Consider the following 25,620-nt stretch of genomic DNA (forward strand, 5'->3'; position numbering starts at 1 on the left):
TCCACCTCCACTCCCCTCCCCCTCGGATAGCTGCCATGCTTGGTATGTGCCTGGTTAGCCTAAAGGTTAAATCAGCCCTACACAGATATAGTCCATTTAGTCGTTTAGCACTCACCATTTTCTGGCAGCTGTACAAATTCTGATGGTTCACTAGGTAGGCTAATTCCCCAAGGATTGCTAGCGCTGACCCGAAACTGGTACTGGTTGCCTGGACTCAGGTCTTCAATCACAAGGTATGTGTCCAAGGTGGAGGCTACTGACTGCTGCCATACTGCAGATCCTGGTGTAGGAAGGACAAATAGGTCACCTGACAGGAAACTTACTGTTTGAAAGTCTTACTAAGCACCTGAAATTTCATTGGTATTTTCCTCCGTCTCATATCTGTCAGTGTCTGATGCTGTGTGGATACATCATAATGTAACTGCCCACTGCAGGAGCGAGAACTCTGTCTCCTCCCCTCCTCTCCCCCCATTGACTCAAGAGTCTCTCATAGACAGAACTTCCTCAAAAATAAATAAAACAAATAAACATAAAATAATAAAGATACCAGCCGTCTGAGCCATTCATCTCTATAACGTGGTAGCCATGGTTGTCCACTTGAATGTACAGAAACAAGTTAATAAAATCTTCCAAAGAGTATACCCTTGAGTAGGTTTTGGGAGCTAACCCCCCCCCCCCCCCCACACACACACACCCCCCTTCCTTGGGTCAGGACAGAAATTATTTGTAAGATGATGCCAAAAAAAGACTCAGCCCACTTTTTCCTGGTAACAGGGCAGTGTTATTCCTCAGCCGTAGAAGCCTCACCACTTGTACATTAATCACTCCGTATCTGGGTCAGTTCTCCTTATCTTCATCACTGGTTCTGTACCACCCTGGGTAGATGAGTATATAAGGTTAATCCAACACCCAGCTCCCCACCTCCCCTTACCGCCAAGTTTTGTGCTAATGTAAACAGAAACAAAAACTAGAGTGACTTTTGCCCTAACGTCCAGCCTCCTGTTCCACATGGCCTTGCTGGATGGTACCTGGTCACCATTACTGACCTTGTTGACTTTTGGAGTGAAGGCTACTATATCAATCTGGCTACTCCAGTGCCTGTTATTGATTTTATTTGATTTATTTCACTTGAAAGACTTCCTTTCAACATAGATGATTTACAACATTTCATTTTACATAGTATAATGATTTCTAAACTTTTTACTTGTCACGCGTTTTGTCCTGAAACGTATCCAGTCACATCAACCTGTTGGCACCAACAACATAGCCATCAGAAGAAACAGGCAAGATAGGTGTTCACATGGGGTGCTAAGTCCAGGGTGATGATGCCACCACCACCATTGTCATGGTAACAGTGGCGAAGCAAACTTTCATGCAGCCACATCATTGAAAGGGGGAATAGTTGGCCGTGATGTCAACACTGGTGAACTCTCCCTCCTCTCCATGACCGGCCAGCTGCCATATCAGAGAAAGACTACCCCTGCACCCTACTGGCCAAAGTGCTATTTAGGCTACTGATGGGCTTAACTGACCAATTTGTTTTTTTGGAAGATGTAGGCCGCTGCCAGCTAAGTATCACTGAAGGTGCTGTTCCTGCCCTTGGGCTGGCAGGAGCCTTTAGAGCTCCATGGAGATGCCATATGAGGGGGGAGGGGGGAATGGTAGAGATCCAAGGGAGAGAAAGGCATAAAAACACAAAAAATCCCCAAACTAGACCAAACTAGATGGCTTATGGTTTAACGATTTATACGTATGGCCTAGAAATCCTCTCAAAGTTCCCTCAGTTCCAACCATTTTAAAAGGGCTTTAAATACCTAGGAAACATATCTGTAGTATAGCAATGCATGTCCTGGAGTGTCTTATTACCATTATAAAACGTATGTTTAGAAATGTAAAGGTTAATATTCAGCATGGTTTTTAACCAGGCAGGAGAGGTTTCTGCTTGGTTAAATCACACTCACCGGGTTGGGACCAGATATTTGGAATGCCACTGAATATTTGCCCTGACCACTGCGGCATTCACTAGTTAGTGCTCTGGAAGTCTGGGGGCAAAGCTAGGGTGGAAGTAGGAGTTATCTGGGTACTACCAATGTTCAAGGGGAAAAAGGGTAAAGGGTAATGGATTTGATATACCACCTTTCTGTGGTATAAAGCGGTTTACATATATATTATATGCAGCTACTTTCTCTGTCCCTAGGGGACGCACAATCTAAGTTTTGTACCTGGAGCAATGAAGGCATAAGTGACTCACCCAGGGTCACAAGGAGCTGCAGGGGGAATTGAACCCAGTTCCCCAGGATCTCAAACCCATTACACTAACCAAAATGAAAAAAGGCTGTCCTAAGTTAACCAGGAAATTATCTGTATGCTACCGTTAATATCAGTGGTACCCAGGTAACTCCTAGCAGCTGGCCCAGACCAGGGTATTCTGTACTTGCACCTGTAGGGAGCAGTCCTAACTATCCAGGACTAATTCAGTCAGTGGTGGCCAGGGTTTACAAGAACGCTGACGGCTATTGGCTGAATATTTGTCCCTGCATTTCCTGTATCACATTAGTACAAAAATTCTGGTAGCTCATTCTGCAACACTAAGGAAAGATGTATCAAGCATTACCCCTCTCCCCCCCCCCCCCCCCCCCGAGATACGAAGGGAGGGATGAAATCCTTTAGTTGTAGTTGTGGAATAGCAGAGACTTCCCCTCCCTCCCCCTCCCCTGGCTCTGCCTCCACCACATCCCTAGCTGGCCTGGCCCAAGTAGAAACCAGGCTTGGGAAATTAATCCAGATCTTTTGCATGTTAATGTGCCACAGAGCCACGGGACTGCCGGGTGTTAGAAATGTAATGAGGGATAAGGCTGATGCTACAACCTCTAAGACTTTGGCTAGTACAGCATTTCTTTTGTCATTTGAGCCCAAGTTGCTTTACCATTTTATAGACCTGCAAGGAAAATGAGACTCCAGAATATAATTTTAAAAACACATGACTGTTTTATAGGTTTGACTGCTTTAAACATTATGGTCGGCAAGGTGAGTCGGGTCTATTAAAAAAGGGGGTTATCCTTGAAAAAGCTTTACAGCTCCCTCCGAGTACTAAAAATGAGATGAGCATTTTTAATATAATAAGAAAAGTTTGAAAAACTATTTAAAAGTTTCCTATATAAAAGGATCGGTGACAAAATGAGTGTATAAATCACGGTGGTCGAAAAGTATTGAATCCCGCATGATGCAGATGAGGTCCATAAACTGTTATAGATTAAGGATATCAGTTGTCCGGGGTTTTGTATTTGGATATTGGGACTGAGACCTAGTGAGAACATTTTTGGATAGCCATATACAGTAGAACTTCATTATAAGGGATCCAGATGTTAAAGGCACTCGGATGTGGAGGGGCATTTTCGATATGACATCTTAAGTCTGGCTTTGGACGTTTTGCTCAAAACGGCCAGAATCTGAATAGCAGATATAGCCATTTTCGAATCAGAAAAATGCTATTTTTTTTTTCTGAAAATGCTAGATGCTTTTGTGCTCTGTCTATTTATCTTTTTGGCCCATTAAAAAAAAAAGTCCAAGTGAAAAATGCACAAAATCAAAACATTGGGATGTAGGAGGAGCCACCATTCTTAGCAGACTGGCCACACAGACATTCCAACAGAGCAATGGGACACCCTAGGGGGCACTGCAGTGGACTTCAGGTACACATCTCACCATTGCTCCCTTTTATTGTATAACGAGCCCTCCAAGACCCACCAAAAACCTACTGTACACCACTACAATTATTATTATTAGCATTTGTATAGCGCTACCAGACGCACGCAGCGCTGAACACCTGACATAAAAAGAGACAGTCCCTGCTCAAAAGAGCTTACAATCTAAATAATACAGACAGACAAGCAGTGGCGTACCAAGGGGGGGTGGTGGGGGCGGTCCGCCCCGGGTGCATGCCGCTGGGGGGGGGTGCCGCGCGCCTGTCAGCTCTTCGTTTTCATGCTCCCTCTGCCCCAGAACAGGTTACTTCCTTTTCCGGGGCAGAGGGAGCATGGAAACGAAGAGCCGACAGGCGCGCGGCACCCCCCCCCCCAGTGGCGTGCACCCGGGGGGGTTCTTTCACTGGGGGGTCATGCTGCACCCGGGGGGTTATTTCGCCGGGGGGGGGGGTCGCGCTGTTCCGGGGGGGGGTGCTGCACCCGGGGGGCGGGGCACATCGGCGATCCGCCCCGGGTGTCAGCGCCCCTAGGAACGCCACTGCAGACGAGACAGTTACGGGTGAGGAAAGTAAAGGTGAAAAGGAAGGAAGGGACAAGGGGGAGGGCTACAATAGCCCTTATGGCTGCAGGTGTCACCTATATGTGGGTACAGTAGATTTTTGGAGGGCTCACACTGTCCACTAGAAGTATAACAGTTAGAATGGATTATAGGCCTAGATCCCCTTCTCCACAGTGCACTGCACTGACCACTAGGCTACTCTAGGGACTGCTTACTGCTCTAATAGGACTGTCCATTACATCTGAGGCTGACATGGAGGCTAGTATGTACTGTTTCTTTTACATTTTTGGGAGGGTGGGAGGGGATCAGTGACCACTGGGGGAGCAAGGGGGTCATTCCTTTATTCCTTCAGTGGTCATCTGGTCATTTCGGGCACTTTTTTGAGGCATAGTCTTTATTTAAAAAAAAAAAAAAAGGTCTAGCTCAAAACATCTTAGTTTTTGTCCTGGACTTATTTGTTTTGTTCCATTATGGCTGAAAATCATCCAGGTGTTAGGAATGCCCAAATCCCGCCTTTAACATACCCCCTTGAGATTTGGGTGCACTGCCGACAAACTGCATAGAAAAACATCTGGAAAATGGGTTTAAAAAAAATACTGATTTGGACGTTTTGGTGAGTAAAACATAAGAAGATAAGAATAGCTATACTGAGTCAGACCAATGGTCCATCTAGCCCAGTATCCTGCTTCCAGCAGTGGCCAATCCAGGTCACAAGTACCTGGCAGAAACCCAAATGCTGCTTTATGCCACTTTTTAGATGTTTTCCTCTTTCGAAATGAGCCTCATAGTGGACTAAATTTTTAGTTCCGGCTGAGAGAATAGGACATCCCATGTATTTCAATTTGGTTATAGTGGACTTCCGGTTATAAGAGACTGTTTTATACAGTCCCAAGGCTTCGTTGAACCATGTATATAAGAGACTGACATGGCAGTTGCACTATATTTCTAGAATAAGCAGCATAAAATGTATCGTACTGTTTTGGGATCTTGCCAGGTACTTGTGACCTGGATTGGCCACTGTTGGAAACAGGATACTGGACTTGATGGACCTTCGGTCTGTACCAGTATGACAATTCTTTTGTATTTATGTCAGGGGCATAGCCACAGGTGGGCCTGGGTGGGCCGGGGCCCACCCACTTAGGGCTCAGGCCCACCCAACAGTAGCACATGTTTTGTGGTAGCTGGTGGGGATCCCAAGCTCCGCCAACAGAAGACTTCCCCCTGATGGTAATGAAAACGCTACTCTCCACAATAACGGCCCCTGCGCATGCTCAGTTTTCAGTGCATGCCTGCTGCAGACTGCCAAGATGGAAAGAAGCGCTTTCTCTCCAGCTGAGATATTTTTTGGGTGGTGGTTGAGAGGAGGGGGAGAGAACACTTAGTGCCCACCCACTTCTTGCCTAGGCCCACCCAAAATCTGTTGTCTGGCTATGCCCCTGATATGTACGAGTGAACTGACTGACAGCTGGTCCTAACACAGCTGTGTACAGAACAATGTCTGACAAATGTAAATGATCTGCACTAGATTTAGAAGTGAAAATCGCTATAATAAATGACATTGAAAAAAATGGTCAAAATCAGTCAGTCTTACGTGCCAGACTTAAATCGGATGTGGCAGGAAAGAGAAAAGCTAAAGCAAATGTATGAAGCATCAGCGACTGCATTAATGCAGTTTGGATATAAGGGACGATTTTTATCAGTCCCCAGAAGTCCCTTATAACCAAGTTCTACTGTAGAAGTGTTTTATAGGCAGGACATATTTATCTTCCGCCTTGACCGATATACTCATATCACCCCTGTCCTCAAGTCACTTCACTGGCTTCCGATCAAATACCGCATACAGTTCAAGCTTCTCCTACTAACCTACAAATGCACTCGATTTGCAGCCCCTCCTTACCTCTCTACCTTCATCTCCCCTTACGTCCCTACCCGTAACCTCCGCTCTCAAGACAAATCCCTCCTTTCAGTACCCGCCCTTTCTGCCTCGCCTCACCCAACGCCTGGAACAAACTCCCTGAGCCCATATGCCAGGCCCCCTCCCTGCTCATCTTCAAATCCTTGCTCAAAGCCCACCTCTTCAATGTCGCCTTCAGCACCTAACCACTATACCTCTATTCAGGAAATCTTGACTGCCCCAACTTGACATTTCGTCCTTTAGATTGTAAGCTCCTTCGAGCAGGGACTGTCCTTCATTGTTAAACTGTACAGCGCTGCGTAACCCTAGTAGCGCTCTAGAAATGTTAAGTAGTAGTAGTAGTAGTAGTAGTAGTATTACATATAGCAGTGATTTAACCAGAGCTGAGATTGTGATGTCATAATGCCTCATTCCACCAATGCCTAAGAGCCAACCTCATCAGTGATGTCACAATGGCTTGACTGTCTACATAGGCTTACTTTTATTACATATAGCAGTGATTTAACCAGAGCTGAGATTGTGATGTCATAATGCCTCATTCCACCAATGCCTAAGAGCCAGCCTCATCAGTGATGTCACAATGGCTTGATTGTCCTATATTTGTCTCACTCTTATCTATTAGATTGTAAGCTCCTTGAGCAGGGACTGTCTCTCTTTGTGAAATTGTACAGCGCTGCGTAATCCTAGTAGCGCTCTAGAAATGTTAAGTAGTAGTAGTAGTAGTATTACATATAGCAGTGATTTAACCAGAGCTGAGATTGTGATGTCATAATGCCTCATTCCACCAATGCCTAAGAGCCAACCTCATCAGTGATGTCACAATGGCTTGATTGTCCTATATTTGTCTCACTCTTATCTATTAGATTGTAAGCTCTTCGAGCAGGGACTGTCCTTCATTGTTAAACTGTACAGCGCTGCGTAACCCTAGTAGCGCTCTAGAAATGTTAAGTAGTAGTAGTAGGACATTACCTTCCTCCCTGTACTCTGCGGTGTAACCAGAAATGGTGCAGTTTCCCGTACTGCAAGGAGGCATCCATCGAAGGATCACCGAGGAACTGTTCCTTTCCTGAGCAATGGGACGGCCTGGCGCTGCTGGGACACCTGTAAACCAACACAGGGTGGAGTGGTTTTAAGAAGAGTTGTCCTCTACTTTAGTTTAAAGGCTCCAGGCGCCTTCCCCAACATCCTAAAAAAAATACAGAGGGTGCATCTTTCTACCTACATGAGGACCATATTCCAGCCTGACATGTAGGGGGCATTTCTAAACCAGTTGTCTATACCTAGGCACCTGTTCTATAAGGAAAAGTAGGTGCTTACTTCCCTATATAGAATAATAGCATAACAGATAAGACAAGCACTTACAGCTGGTGTAACTGCTTACATCTAAGTTGCTAAAACATGTACATCATTTATAGTATTCCATAATTTACAGGGTAGCTATGGTAGAGAGGTGTGGTAGCCGTGTTAGTCCACTCTTAAAGGTTATCAATAGAAATCAAACAAAATAAAACATGGAAAAGAAAATAAGATGATACCTTTTTTATTGGACATGCATATTGGGGGTATGCATGCTTAAGACAAGATTCAATCTGCACAGACATCACATGAAAATAGCCGGTGCCAGTCAAGCCCCCACCCCTGTGGGCCAACACTTCACAAGACCAGAACACTGCACCAGTGATTTCACAGTAAGAATACTGAAAACTTAGCTTTCCAGCTGTCCAGTTGTTCGTTATGACCATGGGTAGTCATAACGAACAACTGGACAGCTGGAAAGCTAAGTTTTTTTCAAAATTACCTAAAGAGTGACTTGATTACCTTAAGAGTGACTTCAAGAGCTATAATAAAGTAATGAGCCAGGAGGTTTTTTGCCAGTGATGAGTCCGCAGGCCTCCCTAAAGTTAATTTATTAACAAAAGGCGTGCCCTAGCGGTTCGTTTGAGGCTTTTTCCCTCTGTTTAATACTTATCTTTGCATATGTAGAAAACTTAATACGTGGCCATTAATACAAAAAATAGAAAAAGAACATTTTTATGGCTATAGTAACAACGGCCTTAGAGTGTTGGAAAAACCCGCTCAAAGATGCACTAAGGCCACTTTTTACCTTAGCTTAGTAAAAGCCCCTTAGTCAATTAATGCTTTATCTTATATAAATATTGCCAGTATATGCAGCTCTTTTTCTTGATCAGTGATTACTGAGATGTATTGCATTTCATAAACAAAAAAATATACCAAAGTAACAATATTTACAGAGTGAGGCAAACAACTGCTTGGAATTTTAATGTGAAATTTTACAGCTTTATTTGTTGTTACTGTCTACGTTTGTGTGCCAGGTGGAATGAGATTGTCTTTAAACACGACGAAGTTGCAGACTTTTTAGCCTCTTGCACCCAGTGATTTTTGTGCATTCAAAAATGTTTGCACCAAGATTTGTAAAGAAAACCCCAGGGTACCAGCTTACTGTTAATGATGTCACAGTGACGCAGACATTTATAAACAATAATTTGAATTTGGACTACCATGTCTGGGGAGCAATGTTGGAGGCCTAGCACAAACTCCACCCAAAGCTGCATACAATCATCGAACTCAAGGAAGCGCTGCAGGTGTTCTGGGACATCCTGCCACAGGGACCGATCGACAAGGCTATGAAGAACCTTCCCAAAAGGACTGAAGACCTGAGTTAAAGCTGGGGATGGACAATTTGAGCATTGACAATGACAGCAAAATTCTGACATATCATTTGAATGACATTATTTTACTGTGTTTTAGCTCAAAACATTTTTTAATGCATAAAAATCACCAGCTAGTAACGCAAAAATGTCAGTAACATCAATATAGCTTAATATAATTAAATGTTGTTTAATGGTAGTATGTAAACATGATGACTAAATAAGTACGTAAAATTTCTCATTCAAATTCAAAGTGGTAGCTGAGAAAACTGTAGGGGGTTTACTTTTTTTGCCTCACCCTGTAACGGAGGAACCTGTGTTGTTGTCGGATTGGTGGTGGTGGGGTTTATAAGGTTTTATGGTTTTATTTGTTGAATGCCACTTTGACAGACTCTCTAGGAGGAATAAAAGAATTTTAAATAAAAAGTTAATTAATATGCAGGCAGTACCTGGAAATCTCTCATGCATATTCACTATTGATGTACTGAAAACCCAACTGTTAAGGGAGGGCAGAAAACCCTCTCTCTAATCCTTATTCTCTGGAGAGTTACTCCACAGTCAGAGAAAGCATAACTTTCAATGACCTTCAATTCATTATGTTAAAAAGAAGCATGTGCTAGTGCGGACCTTGGACTTTGATTGTAGCTGAGGTCGAAGCCGTTCCGTGCTCATTGGTTGCCACGCAGGTATAAATGCCACTGTCCTGGGGCATCAAGTTGCAGATCTTCAGACTAATTTCGCCAGAATCACTGGAGAGCAGAGGAAAGGTGACTTTTTAAATATCTTCCTGGCACTTTCAACATTTCTTTTATTCATTATTTTATAATTTATAATTTTTGCCGATACAACACCTAATATAAATGTAAAAGTAGTGCATTTTCTTCAATTTACACTATACCAGAACAATTCCATTCAACTCAAACCAAAAAGCATTTATATTGGGCAGTTCGTTGAGTTACACGTACCGGGGTTAAATCCGTACTACCCACATCGGTTCATGCATATTTTTTACTACGTTGAATCGTCTGGATTTTCAAAGCAAAAGTACGAGTGTACTTTTGCTTTCAAAATTACTCACACAGATTTACACGTGCTGTTTGGGGTGCACAACTTTTCTAGGTTAAAATAGGTGCGCAATTTTGGATTTTTAAAACTATGTGAAGTACTGAACCCTTCCCCAACCCTACCCTCAAGAACAACACCTGAAACGATAGGTAAACTTATGCATGTTTATTAAGGTGCACTAGCATTTTTAGCGCGTGCTAAAAATTAGCACGCACTGTGTAGAATATTATGGGCACCTACATGGTTAGCATGCGTTAATGCTTAGTGTACACACTAAAAATGCTAGCACTCCTCTAGCGCAGCTTAGTAAACAGGGCCCATAGACTGGACAAATGAGTAGCTTTACCCAAACACAGGGTGGGCAATTTTATGAAAGCCCAGTGGCGTAGCTATGTGGGGCCACGGGGGCCTGGGCCCCGTAGATTTGGCCCTGGATCCCCCTGCCGACGAGCCTCTCGACCCCCCCCCCCTCCCACTGCCAACCCACCGCCACCTACCTTTGCTGGCGGGGGACCCCAACCCCCGCCAGCCGAGGTCCTCTTCTTCTGGCGCAAGGCTTCGTTCTGTTTCTGTGAGTCTGACAATGTGCAGGACGTCAGACTCACAGAAACAGAACGAAGCCTTGCACCAGAAGAAGAGGACCTCGGCTGGCAGGGGTTGGGGTCCCCCGCCAGCAAAGGTAGGCAGTAGGCGACAGCAGGTTGACGGCGGGAGGGGGGGTCGAGAGGGTCATTGGCGGGGGGGGGATCAAAGTTGTTGTTGGTGGTGGTGGCGGCGGTCGGCAATGGCGGGGGGGGGGGGTCGGCGGTGCTGGGGGGGCTAAAATGTGCCCCCTCACCTTGGGCTCTGGATCCCCCTCCAGCCGAAGTCTGGCTACGCCCTTGTGAAAGCCCAGCTTTACTCACAGAAATAAGTACCTTTGAAGTTACTCTCATACTGGCTCTCAGGGGAGATAAATATTCCTGTGCTGAATTCAAGGACAAGAAGGAAAATGATTCATGCCATTGTTGTGTCAGTAAATTGTAGACTCTAGTTTTCTGTTTTAGTAGCAAATTCCAAGGCCAGTCTTAGGCAGGGGTGACAGGGGCGGTCGCACAGGGCCCTTCGCTTCTAGAGGCCCTGCATCTCTGGCACATCTGCCCTCCTGTCTCGGAATACCTCCCTGCTCCGTACCTTAATGTGCATCTACGTTTCAGGAGAGAGCACCAGGCATCGGTAGCGATTTTCATATCCCATCAGCTGCTGAGCCCAGAACCTCCTCACTACTGCATCCCGCAGAGCTGCCAAGTTACCCATTCCAGGAGGGAAAGTTTTAAACTTATATCCCAAAGCAGTGTGGGACTTGTAGTTCATGATTCTATCAATTGAAATCAGTGCTGTAGGTCCCATAATGCACCAGGATGAGGTTGGCAGAAATCAAGGACTGGCCAAAACATCTCCCTCCTGGAATGGGTAAATTGAGAGCTCTGATCCCGCCTCCTTTTGATGTCACTTCCTGTTTCCACAAGGGCGGGATGCAGCAGCGATGAGGCTCTGGGCTCGGCAGAAAATGGGATATGAAAATCGCTGTCGTTGTCTGCCGCTCTCTACTGAAAAGTGTTGGATGCACATCGAGGTATGGGGTAAGGTGGGGTTCTGAGAGCTCTAAACCTCCTTTTAAACTCTGATAAATTATGGCATATGGTGGCGGGCGGGGGGGGGGGGGGGCGCAATTGCTAAGACCGGCCCTGGTAAATTCCTTTAAAAAGTGGTTTCTTATGTCAAAGGTGCAACTTCAGAAACTGTCCAAACTTGTGAAGGAAGATTATACTTCTTTGTATCAAATATTGAAGGACTTATTTTCAGTAACATACAATAGGCACCAACTTCTCTTTATAGAATATTAGTATGATAGATCAAAAACATACTTATATTTTAGGTGTGACCATATACACCAATCACAGAGCTGGTGTAAATGCTTGTGAATAATGCACTTCTACCCCCACCCACCTTCAAAGTACGCACCATTGCATCTAGGTGTGATTTTACAGAAGATGGTCGTTTGCTTACCTACTTTTTCACATCCATGCTGCCTAAATCTAGGTGGGCCCTGATAGAATTACCCCCTTAGAGGGTGTTCATAGCAGGGTGTCTGGTTTAAGAGGGCAAATAGGCGCCTCCTTAGGCACCCTTTATAAAGGCATAGGATAATTCTTTATAGCTCGCGTAAAGGTGAGCATTGGGATGATGTGTGTTGAGCGTGAACTCTATTGGGCTCATTTTTGAAAGAGAAGGGCGCCCATCTTTCGACACAAATCGGGAGATGGGCGTCCTTCTCCCAGGGTCGCCCAAATCGGCATAATCGAAAGCCGATTTTGGGCGCCCTCAATTGCTTTCCGTCGTGGAGATGACCAAAGTTCACAGGGGGGTGTCAGAAGCATAGCGAAGGCGGGACTGGGGCGTGCTTAACACATGGGCGTCCTCGGCCAATAATGGAAAAAAGAAGGGCGTCCCTGACGAGCACTTGGCCAACTTTACTTGGTCCTTTTTTTCTTGCGACCAAGCCTCAAAAAGGTGCCTGAACTGACCAGATGACCACCAGAGGGAATCGAGGATGACCTCCTCTTACTTCCCCCAGTGGCCACTAACCCCCTCCCGCCCTGAAAAAAAACTTTAAAAATATTTTTTGCCAGCAGTATGCAGGTCCCTGGAGCAGTTTTAGTGAGCACAGTGCACTTCAGGCAGGCGAACCCAGGCCCATCCCCCCCTACCTGTTACACTTGTGCTGGTAAATGTGAGCCCTTCAAAACCCACCACAAACCCACATGTAGGTGCCCCCTTCCCCCCTAAGGGCTATGGTAGTGTTGTACAGTTGTGGGGAGTGGGTTTTGGGGGGGATCAGCACCCAAGGTAAGGGAGCTATGCACCTGGGACCAATTTCTGAAGTCCACTGCAGTGCCCCCTAGGGTGCCCAGTTGGTGTCCTGGCATGTGAGGGGTACCAGTGCACTACGAATGCACTACGAATGCAGGCTCCTCCCACGACCAAAGGGCTTGCATTTGGTTGTTTCTGAGATGGGCGTCCTCGGTTTCCATTATCGCCGAAAACCGGGGACGACCATCTCTAAGGTTGACCTAAATGTTGAGATTTGGGCGTCCCTGACCGTATTATTGAAACGAAAGATGGACGCCCATCTTGTTTCGATAATACGGGTTTCCCCGCCCCTTCGCCGGGACGTCCTGTGAGGATGTTCTCAGGAAAACTTGGGCGCCCCGTTCAATTATGCCCCTCCACACGCCATAGAACACTAGTGTAAGCCTACTACTAATCATTTCTATAGTGCTACCAGACATATTTATTTTATTTATTTATTTATTTATTTAGATTTTGCTCACACCTTTTTCCAGTAGTAGCTCAAGGTGAGTTACATTCAGGTATTCTGGATATTTCTCTGTCCCAGGAGGGCTCACAATCTAAGTTTGTATCTGAGGCAACAGAGGGTTAAGTGACTTGCCCAAGATCACAAGGAGCAGCAGTGCGATTATATGCAGTGCTGTACACATTATGGGGCCCTTTTACTAAGCTGCGGCAAAACATTTTCTACCTTGTGTTTTTGGCATGCGCCAAATTCAGAATTACCGCCCAGGGCATGCGGTAGCCAGGTGGTAATGCTGATTTGGCGCATACTGGATGTGTGTAGGCCCTTACACACCTTTGTAAAAGGGTACTTTTTCTGTCCCTAGTGGGCTCAATATCTAAGTTTTTATACCTAGGGAGATGGAGGGTTAAGCGGCTTGCCCAAGGCCACGAGGAACTGCAATGGGAATCAAACCCAGGTCGGGATCAAAGCCCACTGCACTAACCATTAGGCCACATAACTGCAAGTATTCTACTTCTACTACTAATATTACTTATCATTTCTATAGCGCTTCTAGACATACGCAGCGCTGTACACTTGAACATGAAGAGACAGTCCTTGCTCGACAGAGCTTACAATCTAATTAGGACAAACAGGACAAATAAGGGTTAAGGACAAAGAGTAGCAAGATTCCGGAATCCCAAACAACAGCAAGATTCCGTGCAGAATCCCAAAGAGTAGCAAGATTCTGGAATCCCAAAGAGTACTACTACTACTACTTATTTCTATAGCGCTACTAGATGTACGCAGCGCTGTACAAGACCCTGCTCGACAGAGCTTACAATCTAATTAGGACAGACAAACAGGACAAACAAGAGATAAGGGAATATTAAAAGTGAGGATGATAAAATAAGGGTTCTGAATAAGTGAATAAGGGTTAGGAGTTAAAAGCAGCATCAAAAAGGTGGGCTTTTAGCTTAGATCTGAAGACGGCCAGAGATGGATCTTGACGTATAAGATGTGTAAGGAAGTGCCAGGCACGCCCCCTCAGACCATGCCCTCCCCACTTGTAGTTGCGCACTATGGAAATTGTGTGCACATTTCGTAGAATACCAAGTAAGGGCAGTTACATGCATAACTGCCAATCAGTGCAAAAGCAGAACCAATTAATTATAGCCAATAACTGGTTATTAATGCAAATTAGCATCTAATTATTCAGTTATGTTACATGTGTGACTTATCTTATTCAATAACTTGGGGCATGCAGCTTTGCGTGCTAAGCATCAAGTTGGGTGTGGAAGGCTATAGAACGAGAGAATGTGTGTCTTTATAGAATACGAGCATAACATTTGCAAACTCTGCCCCTGGAAACTATGATATCATGGGGTGTACTTTTACGCTGGTTAGTATTTCACAAGAGGACATTTATATGCAAAAATTACTAAGTACAATGTGGAAGTAATTTTATACATGCTCAGTAGTTTATGGAATTTTGTGTACAATACTTACCAGGATGAGACTGTATATGTGCTGCTGTTGTAGTCTAGACTGCTTTGATCTGGACCCTTCCAAGTTATGTTTGGCTTTGGCCGTCCACAGACTTTGCAATGTAGTGTTACTGTGTCCCCAAGCACACAGGTGACATCCACAAGTGGCACCAAAAATTCTGGGGCAACTGAGATAAGAGGAAAAGCAAATGTTGGCAAATGAAATATGCACAAATCCTCTTTCTTAATATTATTCAAGTCTTCTCTGTAGAGGAGGCCAAAAGCTTCAGTATTTTCCAGATTTCTTTCACGGAACTTGCACATAAACCATTTGCATTAGCACATTCCTTTGCGTGTTTTGCTGTCCTGTGTCCACTGTCCAGTACCTGATACTGGGAAAAGACCATTGGCATGTGACCAAATTCATGGCGGTGAAGTGGCACCCCTTTCCACCCATTTTGATAAGTTTCTTAGAGTGAGGAATCCTATGTACCTGAAAAACCTGTGTCAACAATGTAATATACCTGTCTTGACTTGCCTGCATTGTTTAATAGTACCGTATACATCCACACCAAATAAATTCCTGTTCAACAAGTCTAGTGCTGGGTGTTGTACATGTCACCAATGGCGGATCAAAACAAGAATGCAATAAAAATACATAATTCATTAAATGAAAAAAAACAGACCAGAGCACAGCTAGTCACCTTTCAAATAAATATATTAGACTTTATTGTGGGGGGAGTGGAAGAAATGGAAAATAACTTTCCTCTGTATAGATAGATAGATAGATAGATAGATAGATAGATAGATAGATAGATAGATAGATAGATAGGGAAGGAGAAGAGCTGAGAACTCTTATTCATATTATAGAGAGTAGACGATCAATTACAAAGGATCTGGATATCCTTGCATTCCTCACACCCTAGAAAGGAAGAAGGTACATCATTCTAACTGTATGAGGACTCCTCAAGTGCCTTTCACATATGGGCATTCTTTACATTGAGGGTTCTCAACCCAGTCCTAGTCCTTGGGACACACCCAGCCAGTCGGGTTTTCAGGACATCCACCTTGCATATGCACGATATACATTTGTATGCTCTACCTCCATTGTATGCAAATCTATCTCATTTGTATTCATTAAGGGTATCCTGAAAACCTGACTGGCTGACTGTACCCTGAGGACTGGGTTTGAGAACCTCTGCTCTAGACCCTTTGCCATAGATCATGCAACTCCTTATGACGTTCTTATCAAACACCATATTCCCCAAAAGCCCAGACCTGCTTCTGTTACTTTGGGATGGACTTTCACAGTAATTTAAGCCTCAATGTTCTTGAAGATCCCCCCCCCCCCCCCCCCCCCGTGGACTTTAATATTATCGGAGAAAAGACAGAAGAAAAGTGAAGGAAGTGGAAGGCTACTGGAGGAGAGTATGGAATGACCAATGCGTTCATGCACTTTTCCTTTCGGTTGAATTATACCAATCCAGTGACATTACAATGAGGGGTTTCCACTCATTAGATTTCTTGGGGAGGGAGGGAGGGGAAGGAAAGGGAAGAAGTTTGACTCACCTTCTTGGATGAAATTTGGGTTCATCAGCTACAAAATACCAAGAAAGAGATGTACAAGTCAGTTTTTATTTTCGAAAAAAGGTGAAGGAGAAACATACATGGGGGTGGGAGGGAGGGTAGGGTATTATGTAAGCAAATAGCTCTCTTAAAACCAATGATATCCCAGTGCTATCGCTTGATCTTTAGCCATGATATTCACCTTATTCAGCAGGTATAAGTAATGTTAGCATTTTATAGTTTGCCACTTTTCTAATAAATTCAGATAACTTTATTGGCATGACAATTTCATGTGTTTTATCCCAGTGATACATTTAGCAGTCACGGCAAAAAAATAAAGGAGATAATTAATTATTTGTAACAGCAACAGTAAATAACATTTTATACTGTACAGAGAAGACAAGATACAGTTCCCAGGTTCTGGTTCTGATCTGAAGAAGTTCTGACACAGGACCTGCTGCTCCAGGGAGGCAAACTATACTGGTATTTACTTGCTGAGTAATTGTGTTCAAACTTGGGAAAAGGTAGGCCTGAGGTTAAATAAGTAATTTCAGTGTCTTTTTTTTTTAATTATTCAGCTTATCTAACAATGGCAGTTTAGAGTACAGTTTAGCAATAAACGCATGAGTTTAGAGTTTATTATAAGAGCAGTTTACAGAACAGACAGCAGCAAACGTAAATCTGATTTTAACTGGTAGTAGCAGCAGGATCTGTCGCAGAATTTCTTCAAGACTAAAAGCAGCTGAGCTTTTATTTATTTATTGCATTTGTACCCCACATTATCCCACCTTTTTGCAGGCTCAATGTGGCTTACCGAGTGTTGTTATGATGCAGTCATTACAAGACCTTAAATACAATCAATGATAAGCTGAAGGATCTTAAGTACAATCGATAATAGGCTGAAGGTAAATGGGGATTTAGATGGAAAGGTGGTAGGTAAGGTAGTGTGAGAGGTGCTTTTTGGTGCACGTGAGTGGTTTAAGGAATGATTTGTTTCATTGAGGATTGCTTTTGTAGGCTTTGTTGAAGAGATGTGTCTTCAAAGATTTGCGAAAGTTGGTTAGATTATCCATGGTTTTCAGGACCATGGGTAATGCGTTCCATATTTGTGTGCTTCTGTACGCAAAACTAGTGGCATATGACTGTTTGTATTTAATTCCTTTACAACTGGGGAAGTTCAGGTTGAGGAATTTGCGAACCGATCTTTTGGCGTTTCTGGGCGGTAGTTCCATTAGATTTAACATATAGAGTGGGGCATCTGCATGGATGATTTTGTGAACGGTTGTGCAAATCTTGAACTCAATTCGTTCCTTGAGCGGGAGCCAGTGCAGTTTCTCTCTTAGGGGCTTCGCACTTTCGTATTTAGTTTTTCCCAAAATGAGTCTGGCTGCGGTGTTCTGGGCTGTTTGGAGTTTTTTAATGGTCTGTTCTTTACAGCCTGCGTACAGAGCGTTACAGTAGTCTATGAGGCTTATTTTCAAAGCACTTAGCCTCCCAAAGTTCCATAGAAACCTATGGAACTTAGCCTCCCAAAGTGCTTTGAAAATATGCCTCCAAGTGACTTATCACTAATGACTGTACTAGGGTGCGGAAGATGTTTCTTGGGGAAAAAAGGTTTTATTCTTTTGAGTTTCCACATTGAGTAGAACATTTTTTTTCGTTGTATTCTTCACGTGGGTATCGAGTGTGAGGTTTCGATCAATGGTGACTCCAAGAATTTTGAGATTTTCTGAAATAGGAAGTGTGCAGTATGGTGTGGTTATAGTGGGGTAGTTGTTTGTGTTATATTGGGAAGTGAGAACTAGACATTGAGTTTTTTCTGCGTTAAGTTTTAACTGGAAAGAGTCCGCCCAAGAGTGCATGACAAAGTAAAACAGATTTAGATGGGCTGGAGCAGGGCTTCCATGACAACTTCAGTAGTTGGAGAACAAGGCTAGTCATGGGCAGACTTCTACAGTCTGTGCCCTGAAAATGGCAAGGAGCAATCAAGATCAAGTATATATGTATGTAGTATCACGTCATACCTTATGCTATATTGTGTTGTGCAGACTGAATGGACCATACAGGTCTTTGTCTGCCATCATCTATTCTGTTAATATGTTAATATTCATCCCCCTAAGTGTGGAACTACCTGGATAAAGTTAGGACAGCAAAAAAAAAGGCTGCCCTAACTTTCTCCAGTTCCTTATCTTGGTACTAGTCTGAATTATCAGCAGGACCTAGATAAGCAGTGCTGGCCAACTTTATACCCAGATGTTCAACACCGCCTGGCATCCGGATACTGATGCTGAATATCTAGGTATACAAGCCATGGTGGCCGGTTGGGGCTGAATAACAGAAGGTGATTAGGGTTGCAAACTAGATCCAGATTCGTCCAAGAGGGTTGATCTAGTCCTGGCCTTACCCCACTGCCTGCAGGGACCTGTGGTTCTGATTTCCCCATTGAACTCTCTAAGAAAAGCCAGGCTATAAGGCCCTGCATGCATTGGGGTAAGGCCAGGACTCAGTGGTGTAGCCAAGGGTGGGCCTGGGTGGGCCCAGACCCACCCACTTTGGGTTCAGGCCCACCCAGTAGCAGCACACCTATGATGTGGCTGGCAGGGATCCTGAAGTCCCACCAGATGAAAACTCCAAACAACTGTCCTTCCTGCATACCTTGTCAATAGAAGATCTTCGCCTGCAGCGAGCAGCAACTGATTCTGTTCGCACCGGCCCCACAACCTTCCCTCTGATGTAGTCCCGCCTATCTGGAAACAGGAAGTTGCATCAGAGGGAAGGCTGTGGGGCCAAAATGAGCAGTGTGTATTAGTTGCTGTTCGTTACCTGTGAAAATCTGCTATTTAAAAGGTATGCAGGGAAGAGGAGATGTTTGAGAGATCATACAGCATGCAGGCGAGAGAGGGAGAGACCAAATCACTTGAGGGACAGGGTGCAGTTCTTCTGCCCACCTATCTTGGGTGTCTGGCTACGCCCCTGCCAGGACTGGATCGACCCTGTCCGGCGAATCTGGAGCTACTTGGCAATCCTAAAGGTGATGCACAGTTGTGGTGGCTCTTATTACCGGCTTCTTCTTTTTCAGGTCCTGGAGTTTGATCCATTTACACCTTCTGACATAAATCTCTTTTGTCACTCAGCTCAGCACATGGCAGCTTATAGGGTGTGCAACTGACTTGATTTTAAGAGAGAGGGAAACTATGGGAATGGTATAATTTGAGATTAAGGAATGAAGGGACTCCCTGCTCCTAATACATGGAGTTACTTTTTCATCGAGCATATCAAATTCCTTTTCCTATATAATAATTCTCACCTCCAACATTCTGAGGCTGCCTGGAACCGTGGATCATGTTGGAGTAGATAATAGTGATATCACAAAACCCACACCAGATTGGCCAGTAGAAGGGAGAGGGGCGGAGCCACGATACAGGGAGCAGCGAATCAGCACAACACGGGGAATGCACAGCAGCAGGAACAGAAGCCTCTCTCACACAGTCACTCTCACATACACTCTCTCAAACAAACACACTCAGAGGAAAACCTTGCTAGCGCCCGTTTCCTTTCAAACAGAAACGGGCCTTTTTTACTAGTTATCTCATAAAGAAGAAGTTTGGTCACAATATTCACTTTATAATAGATCATACTTGACCCCTGACGCAGGCGCTGTGCGCCGAAACACAGCCCATGTCGGGTCTACACTGTAATATTGATTTTGACAATTTGAAGGAACTGTGTCCCGTTTCTGAAGGCTCTTGGTTCTTTTTGTTGAATTTTGGACCTTGTTTTGTACTTTGAACCCTGTACTGTTTCGTTTAATTTGAGAAGCTGAAATTTTTTTTGTTTTTTTCTAAAGAGGTGAAAACTGTAGGTTTTTCCAGGTGAGAATAAAAGACGACTATCTTCCACTGATGTTCATTATTCTTCTCTGACAGTATAATTAAAAACTGAGATCGGGAAGGGGACAAAAGACCCTTTAATGCAAAAGGAGCCAAGGGCACAGCACAGTCCTTGTAGTTACTTAAAACAATAGATTCCTTTTATAGGCACCTTTCAGACCAGACAGGACTCCTCTTAACATTGAAAATGCTCCCTTAGCAATGAATGTGCTGCTATGTCTCAGCAAGTAGAATTTTTAGTGCACTGGTTGGATAGGACTGGATTTATTGGTCACCATGCCAAAGCCACGCCCAGGGTGAGTATCACATATGGGAGGTATTTTCCTTTAGACTTTCACATACATATTTGCATCAGATTTTTTTCTTATTTTTCAACTGATGATATGCAGAAATTGACTCAGGCTTTAATTACTTACATAGTAACATAGTAACATAGTAGATGACGGCAGAAAAAGACCTGCACGGTCCATCCAGTCAAGATAAACTCATATGTGTATACCTTACCTTGATTTGTACCTGCCTTTTTCAGGGCACAGACCGTACAAGTCTGCCCAGCAGTATTTCCCGCCTCCCAACCACCAGCCCCGCCTCCCATCTCCAGCTCTGGCACAGACCATATAAGTCTGCCCTCCACTATCCTCGCCTCCCAACCACCAACCTCTCTTCCCCCACCTGCTCCGCCACCCAATTTTGGCTAAGCTTCTGAGGATCCATTCCTACTGCACAGGATTCCTTTATGCATATCCCACGCATGTTTGAATTCCGTTACCGTTTTCATCTCCACCACCTCCCGCGGGAGGGCATTCCAAGCATCCACCACCCTCTCCGTGAAAAAATACTTCCTGACATCTTTTTTGAGTCTGCCCCCCTTCAATCTCATTTCATGCCCTCTCGTTCTACCACCTTCCCATCTCCGGAAAAGGTTTGTTTGCGGATTAATATCTTTTAGATATTTGAACGTCTGTATCATATCACCCCTGTTCCTCCTTTCCTCCAGGGTATACATGTTCAGGTCAGCAAGTCTCTGCTCATACGTCTTCAAAAATTGATGATTACAGTTCCCTCTTCTTGGGTTTACCTTCTAAATCCTTGGCTAGGCTCCAATTTCTTCCAAACACTGCTGCTTGACTACAGTTTTATAAAACCAAATATGACCATGTTACTCTTTTGCTCAAGACTCTTGCAAGATTCAATTCAGTACTGTATGGGGCCCTTTTACTAAGCAATGTAGGAGCCACACGTGCCCAACGCATGTCAATTCAGAATCACCGCCCAGCTACCGCATGGCCCGGGTGGTGATTTCATTTTTATGCATGTCCACTACACGTGCCAGAAAATACTTTTTATTTTCTGGCATGCGGTGCTACCGGGGGGTAAAAGGCATTCTACGCATGTAGACCATTACTACTTGGTCAACGTGTGAGACCTTACCACTAAATCAATGGGTGGCGGTAAGGTCTCAGACCCAAAATGGACGTGCGTCAATTTTCATTTTGCTGCATGTCCATTTTCGTTCAAAATGTAAAAAAAGGCATTGAAAAATGGATCTGCCCGTATCCAAAACACGCACCTACACTAGCACCAGTGGTTTAGCTACGTGGGGCCATGGGGGCCTGGGCCCCTCTAGATTTGGCCCTGGACCCCATGCCGACGACCCTCTCGACCCCCCCTCCCACCATCAACCCGCCGTTGCCTACCTTTGTTGGCGGGGGACCCCAACCCTCGCCAGCCGAGGTCCTCTTCTTCCTTCATTCTGTTTCTGAGTCTTACGTCCTGCACATTGTACGTCAGAAACAGAATGAAGAAGAAGAGGACCTCGGCTGGCGGGGGTTGGGGTCCCCCACCAGCAAAGGTAGGCGATGGCGGTGGGAGGGGGGTTGAGAGGGTCGTCAGTGGGGGGGGGGGGGGTCAAAGTTGTTGGTGGTGGTGGTGGCAGCGGAGGCGGGGGGGCGGCAATGTCGGGTGGAGTCGGCGGTACCGGGGGGGGGGGGCCTAAAATGTGCCCCCTCACCTCGGGCTCTGGACCCCCTCCCGCCGAAGTCTGGCTATGCCCCTGACTAGCACAGGCCATTTTTCAGCACACCTTAGTAAAAGGACCCCTATGTTTAGTATTCAAAATTAGGAATGGTCGTTGTCAGGAATATTTCTCTTCTTTAATTGTTGTACAACCTTTTAAATCAATAACTAGGGCTATTCATGCTAATAACTTTAGCTTTAGGAAATTACTCAAGACCAGCTTGTTCAAGAAAGTCTACTCCCAGGATTTAACATAAATCCTAAAGTCCTCCAAAGCAATACATTAATGGACTATTTTGGACTCTTTTTCCTTTCCCTTTTCCCTCCTTTCAACTTGTTCTTCTACACTCTCTGTTTACCACAATATATTGCAATTGATTAATAACCGGGTTGACGATTGCCTTCTCAGTTTAATGTGAGCCACGTTGAGCCTGCAAACATGTGGGGAAATGTGGGGTATAAATGTGATAAAAGAAAAATAATAAGTTACAAAACAAGGTTAGTTTCATCCACAAAGAGACTCTTTACCTTCACAGTAGTTCCTATGTGGAATGCTCTGCCTTTTAAAATTTGGATCGAAACTAACTATCCGAGGTTTTGCAAGTTACTTACATTTTGGCTGTTTGGTTTGTATCTGATGCTTTTTATTGTTAGTAATTTTTGTTGTTATTGGATTTTTGTATTTTGTAGCTTGATGTTTGTTCCTTATTACGTTGTAAACATTTCTGAGTCTTTGGTGGACACGGCAGAGTCTGAGTAGGGTGTAGGTAGGGTACACAGTTGTGCACATAAATTATAGAATGCTATAAATCATGCATTTTTTTTAACCAATCTAGGCATGAGCATTTACACCAGGTCTATAGCTGTCTCATCAGACAGGACTTAACAAAGATCTGGGTTTTCTAGCCCATTATAAACCATAAAATTGTACTGCTTTGTCACCCTCCTATCTCCATGCATATCTCCATGTCCCTCATCCACCCGACTCTTCCTGTCTCTCACCTATCCACCCCCATCCTGTTAGGCTGTCACTGAAATGCTTTGATGTTTCACTTATATATGCTGTCACCTGCCAACATTTGCTTATTTCTGATCTGACAAAGAAGGGCAACCTTCGAAAGCTAATCAAGAAATGTATTAAGTTGTGTCCAATAAAAAAGGCATCATCTTATTTTCTTTTCCATGTTTTATTTCTATTGATTACCTCTAAAAGTGGACTAACACGGCTACCACAACTCTCTACCGTAGGGACATCAGAACTACATTTCCATAGATGCAGTGGGTCAGTACCAGAGCTGGCTCAAGGAACTGTGGCAGTCTGAGTCAGCAACATCAGTGCCCCCCCCCCCCCAAAAAAAAAATAACTTCCTCTCTCTCCCACCGCAGGTCCAGCATTTCTCTCCCCCATTCCTCTGGCAGCTGGCACAGTCTCTTTCTCCTCCCTCCCCTCAGGCCTGGCATTGCTTCTTTTCCTTTCTCCCTTATCCCCACCCCCTGCAGTCCTGTAAACTGTGTGCAGGTTACTGGCAGCAGCAGCCAGCTCTGGGTCTTCCCTTTGACTCCCCTTATGATGAAGGAAGACCCTGGCTAAAGGCAACTTGCCCTTAAGTATACAGTTTACGGAGCAGGGGAGAGAGGAGAAAGAGTGATGGTGTCCTGAGGAGAGGGGGGGGGGATTTTGGTATCCCTTATCGCCAGCACCCTAAGCCAGTGCTTTACTTGATTGGTTAAGATTGCCCTGGTCAGTACCAGGAGTTATCTCCCTGCCTACCATAGGAGCTGACTCTGTGGGTGCTGTGGGTGCTTGAGCACCCCCAATATTGAAAAAATTCCTTGTATGTGTCCAAGGAAGGGTTATTTCCACTGGGCTTAGCACCCCCAATAATTTTGAAAAGTTGGCTCCTATGCTGGCTACAGCACTGTACTGGCACCATCACACCAGAGAACATATGTAGCTGCATGGAGTTGTGTGAATGTGACTTGCTATCCATATTGTGTCCTTTGGAGGTTTGATAATGGGCTCACCAGAGAGATTTACATAGTCCTTGCTGCCTTATTATATACAATTTTTAATCATTTCATGGCTTTTTGGCTATGACCAACTGTTGTATAATAACCATGTTTTGCTAAATGATTTGTATTTAACTCCCTTGAAAATCTGCACACGCTGTTTTGTCCTTTATACACCAAAGAGAGACGCCACATTATCTACAGCATACCACTTAAAGTCTTTATTAAGACTTCCCGGTACCATATTTAACATTAAACCTCAAGGATCGATTTAAGACTCCTGAGGCAAGCCTGTGGCCGAAACACAGTACTGTGTCGAGTCTGTGAATAAAGTTATTCTCTTTACTATCGTAACCCTGTTTCCCTGGAGTCATTGGTCCACTTCCCACTCTTCATTTGATTGCTAAATGATTTGCAATTTTTCCAGCATTGCTTGATCAATTTATTTTGGACAGTGTAATACTTCATTTACTCTCACATCTTTTTCTTCCAGATGGTCACATCGGGCCAGTCTTAATCTCGCGTTAGTACAAGGCTGGAAGAACAGCCTTCTCCAAGGCTAAATTATTAATACCTACTTTCCACCAGAAGGGGTCACCCTTTCATTATCCAGCCAACCTCATTACCCTGAAATAGCATAGCCTTAAATTACCTCTACTCCATAGCTACCTACAACAGTCCCAGATAGAGCTGGACCAGTAATTTGCTTTTATTCTTCATGTCTCCATCATGCATATCAGTTTGGACATGCACGCAGTCACCCATTTGATACATGACTATCATATTTATTTGGGAAAAAAAGTCAAGGTAATGTGGCCACATCTTGCTGTTTGGACTAAAGAGAACTTGATTTATTGAAGTGCCAGAGTGCTGCACTGCCAAGGACCATTTTTAGTTCTAAAACTGCACGATTGCACTAAGGGCCTGAAACATTTTAGTTCTAAAATAAATGAATACCTTTTAGGGCCTTAAGAAATTTTGCTATAGGCACATAATGGGAGAGGGTGAGCCAGGGATTGTTCAGTGGAATACTGGATAAGAAACAATTCTTCCATTCAGTGCAGTTCAGTACATGTTGGGAAGGCTGCATGCCCATTTAACTCTTTCAGTGCTGCAGCCTCTTAGTTTATCCCAGGCACTGAATAAGTCTAATGTACACCATGTGCCGATCCATCCACAGGATCATAAGAACATAACATACGAGTAGACATACTGGGTCAGACCATGGTCCATCTAGCCCAGTATCCTGTTTTCCAAACAGTGGCCAAGCCAGGTCACAAGTACCTGGCAGAAACCCAAATCATGGCAACATTCCATATACATAGAACCCCAAAGAATAGAAAGAATCCTAAAAAGTAACAAGATTCCATGCAGAATCTCAAAGAGTAGAAACATTCCATGT

General features: G+C 44.3%; 1 protein-coding gene across 1 annotated transcript in view; it reads right to left on the minus strand.

Annotated features, from left to right (window-relative positions):
• Positions 1–25,620, minus strand: part of KALRN (kalirin RhoGEF kinase) — a 1,371,746-nt gene that overhangs the window by 16,402 nt on the left and 1,329,724 nt on the right. The window contains exons 52-56 of the mRNA XM_030208706.1: positions 16,306–16,333; positions 14,759–14,924; positions 9,475–9,596; positions 7,148–7,279; positions 116–280 (exon numbers count right to left, since the gene is read on the minus strand). Of these exons, the coding sequence (XP_030064566.1) occupies positions 116–280; positions 7,148–7,279; positions 9,475–9,596; positions 14,759–14,924; positions 16,306–16,333 (613 nt within the window). The remainder of the gene's footprint in view (positions 1–115; positions 281–7,147; positions 7,280–9,474; positions 9,597–14,758; positions 14,925–16,305; positions 16,334–25,620) is intronic.

The sequence above is a fragment of the Microcaecilia unicolor genome, chromosome 7, assembly GCF_901765095.1.
Source record: "Microcaecilia unicolor chromosome 7, aMicUni1.1, whole genome shotgun sequence".
Lineage (NCBI taxonomy): Eukaryota > Metazoa > Chordata > Amphibia > Gymnophiona > Siphonopidae > Microcaecilia > Microcaecilia unicolor.